Source organism: Argentina silus, assembly GCF_951799395.1.
Source record: "Argentina silus genome assembly, chromosome: 4".
NCBI lineage: Eukaryota > Metazoa > Chordata > Actinopteri > Argentiniformes > Argentinidae > Argentina > Argentina silus.
The window spans coordinates 17,663,692-17,666,191 of NC_139658.1; the positions used below are offsets into that span (position 1 = coordinate 17,663,692).

Sequence of the window (2,500 nt, forward strand, 5' to 3'; positions counted from 1 at the left end):
CGCCTGCCTCTCTGTCACTTTGTGTTCCCCTGCGGTGGCTTCAGGGGGTTCAACTAAACTCTGTTTACCAGAACAACGGACAACACAGCCCCTGGGCTTTCAGAGGGCTATTTGGGGGTCTATTTTGGGATGTGGAGTATGTATGTGTGTGTGTGTGTGTGTGTGTGAGAACTGGGATAGGATTTGCTCCACATGACTACTTTCTGTACTTGAGGTCACTATGGGAGGTAATGCCAACAGTAGTATCAGACAGTACCTGCTAACACACAGGGCGTTCACACTCATAGGCTGTTGAGCTTTCAAACGGCCTCATCAAACACACATTAACATGAATCAGAACATATGGCATTTCAATAGTGTACATCACCTCAACGGTACTTCACGGAGTAAGCTGGTTAAAGTGGGTTAGACTGAGAGAGAGAGGAGTACCCCAGCTATGATAAGGGGGGTCTCTCTCGTTCTCTCTCTCTCTCCCCTCCTGTCTCCCCTTCCTCACCCCAGTCTTCCCCTCCTCCCCCTCAGTCAGTAGAGAAGCTTTATAATTGGGGCTGTGATGGCAGCTTCTCTACCAACTGCTCCTTTTAAATTACAAGCTCCAGTGCTTTCTAGCAACTCTGCCCTGGCTCAGACACGTTCTGGCCACAGAGAGGGGCTGTGTGTGAGCGCGGGTGAGCATGTGAGTGTGTTTGTGTGTGTGTGTGTGTGTGTCTTAGGCCCACCTGTATCTCCAGCTGTTGGACCACCTGCATCTGGACCCTGCACTGGGCCGTACTGCGGTCATCTAGAGCATGTTCGTTGTTCAGATGCCTGGCAGAGGGAAGGAAAGGGGGGGGGGGCGACGACAGAGTGAGTTAAAACCGCTGTACAATAAGACATTTGAGACAACTCATTCAAGCTCCAAAGATTTGTGCGTGTGTGCACATGTGTGAGACAGAATGCAAATATCCTATTTGTGTGTTCCCAGCCAAATTATGACCTCATGTAAATCAATATTCATGTGTGTGTATGTGTGAAGGATTTTTTTCCCCCATTAAGGAGTCAAGAGAGCTTCACACTAGTGTCCACACACACACACACACACACACACACACACACACACACACGGAAACCATGACAATAGTTCTGAACACTGTGTATAAACTAGATTTCCTTTTCACAGAAAAACACTACAACATCAGGACATGAAAGACACAGCAGTGTTTAATTAAAACTGTGTGTTTGCAATGTGATAACAATGAATTATAAAGAAACGTGTTCCCTATTGCGTAAGACCATTTGTGTGTGTGTGTGTGTGTATGTGTGTGTGTGTGTCAGTCCTGCTCTCAAGGCCATGACCTCAGTGTGAGGGAGAGGAGCACCTGGATATGAGCTCATGTATTATCAGAGAAACATGAAGAGAGAGAAGCCCTAATCTCAGACTTACTGCAGCCTTGCATTACAGAAAGAGAGAGAGAGAGTGTGTGTGTGTGTGTGTGTGTGTTTGTGCAGGCGAGAAAGAGAGTGTGTGAGAAAGAGAGTGTGTGTGTGTGTGTAAGTGAGTGTGCGTGCGTGTGTGTGTGTGTGTGTGTGTGTGATGTGTCTGAATGGTGGCGCTGTTTGTTTCCTCTGCTCTGGGAGGACCCAGGACCTTCTGATCTTTCCCAGAGTACCCCTCCCTAACCAGCCCACTCCCTCCCTCCCTCGCCTTTCAGTCATCGCCAGGGTTATTCACAGGTTGTCCGCTGCCCGGCTGCCTGTGTGTGCAGGTGTGTGTGTGTGTGTGTGTGTGCAGTTGTTCAGCTCCATGCTGTGAACATCTAGGGCGCTAGCTAGTACTTCTTTCTCTTGAGTAGTGCTCATATAGTCAACACTCAAACTTGTTTGTGTGTGTGTGTCTTTTAACAGACCAATACCCGTGTGTGTGTGTGTGTGTGTGTGTGTGTGTGTGTGTGTCTCTTTAAGGGAGCAGTGAAGTTGGGCAATATCAGACGAAGAGAAGAAATGAAACAATAACAGTGATGTCATGGCATGGCTAATCCAGGCAGATAGAGGGCTCAACACAAGTGCACGATAATAATAACATGATCTCACCCCTCTCTCTCAAACTACCCCTCTCTCTCTCTCTCTCTCTCCCCCAATTCCTTCATTCCCTCTCTCTCTCTCTCTCCCCCAATTCCTTCATTCCCTCTCTCTCTCTCTCTCTCTCTCTCTCCCCCAATTCCTTCATTCCCTCTCTCTCTCTCTCTCTCTCTTCACTCCTTCACATCTCACACTCTTTCTAACTCATTCTCTTCTTTCTCTCTGCCTATCCCCCCCCCACCTCTCTCTCCCCCCCCCCTCTACCCTCCCTCCCCCCTCTCTCTCTCCTCCCTCCCTCCCCCTCTCTCTCTCCCTTTTTCTGTGGTTCGGTCATAAACAGTAGCAGGGTTTTTTCCGTGCGTCCCGACAATGAGTCTCTGTTTACTTCTCTCAGCCCTCACAGACGGGGGCTTAACCCACATTACACTCAGTCACACAAACC

At 48.8% G+C, this 2,500-nt stretch overlaps 1 protein-coding gene across 1 annotated transcript in view; it reads right to left on the reverse strand.

Annotated features, from left to right (window-relative positions):
• foxp4 (forkhead box P4) overlaps positions 1-2,500 on the reverse strand; it is a gene marked incomplete at its 5' end in the record, with an annotated part of 21,606 nt that overhangs the window by 8,804 nt on the left and 10,302 nt on the right. Inside the window, 1 exon segment of the mRNA XM_083668494.1 lies at positions 720-807. Coding sequence (XP_083524620.1) covers positions 720-807 — 88 coding nt within the window.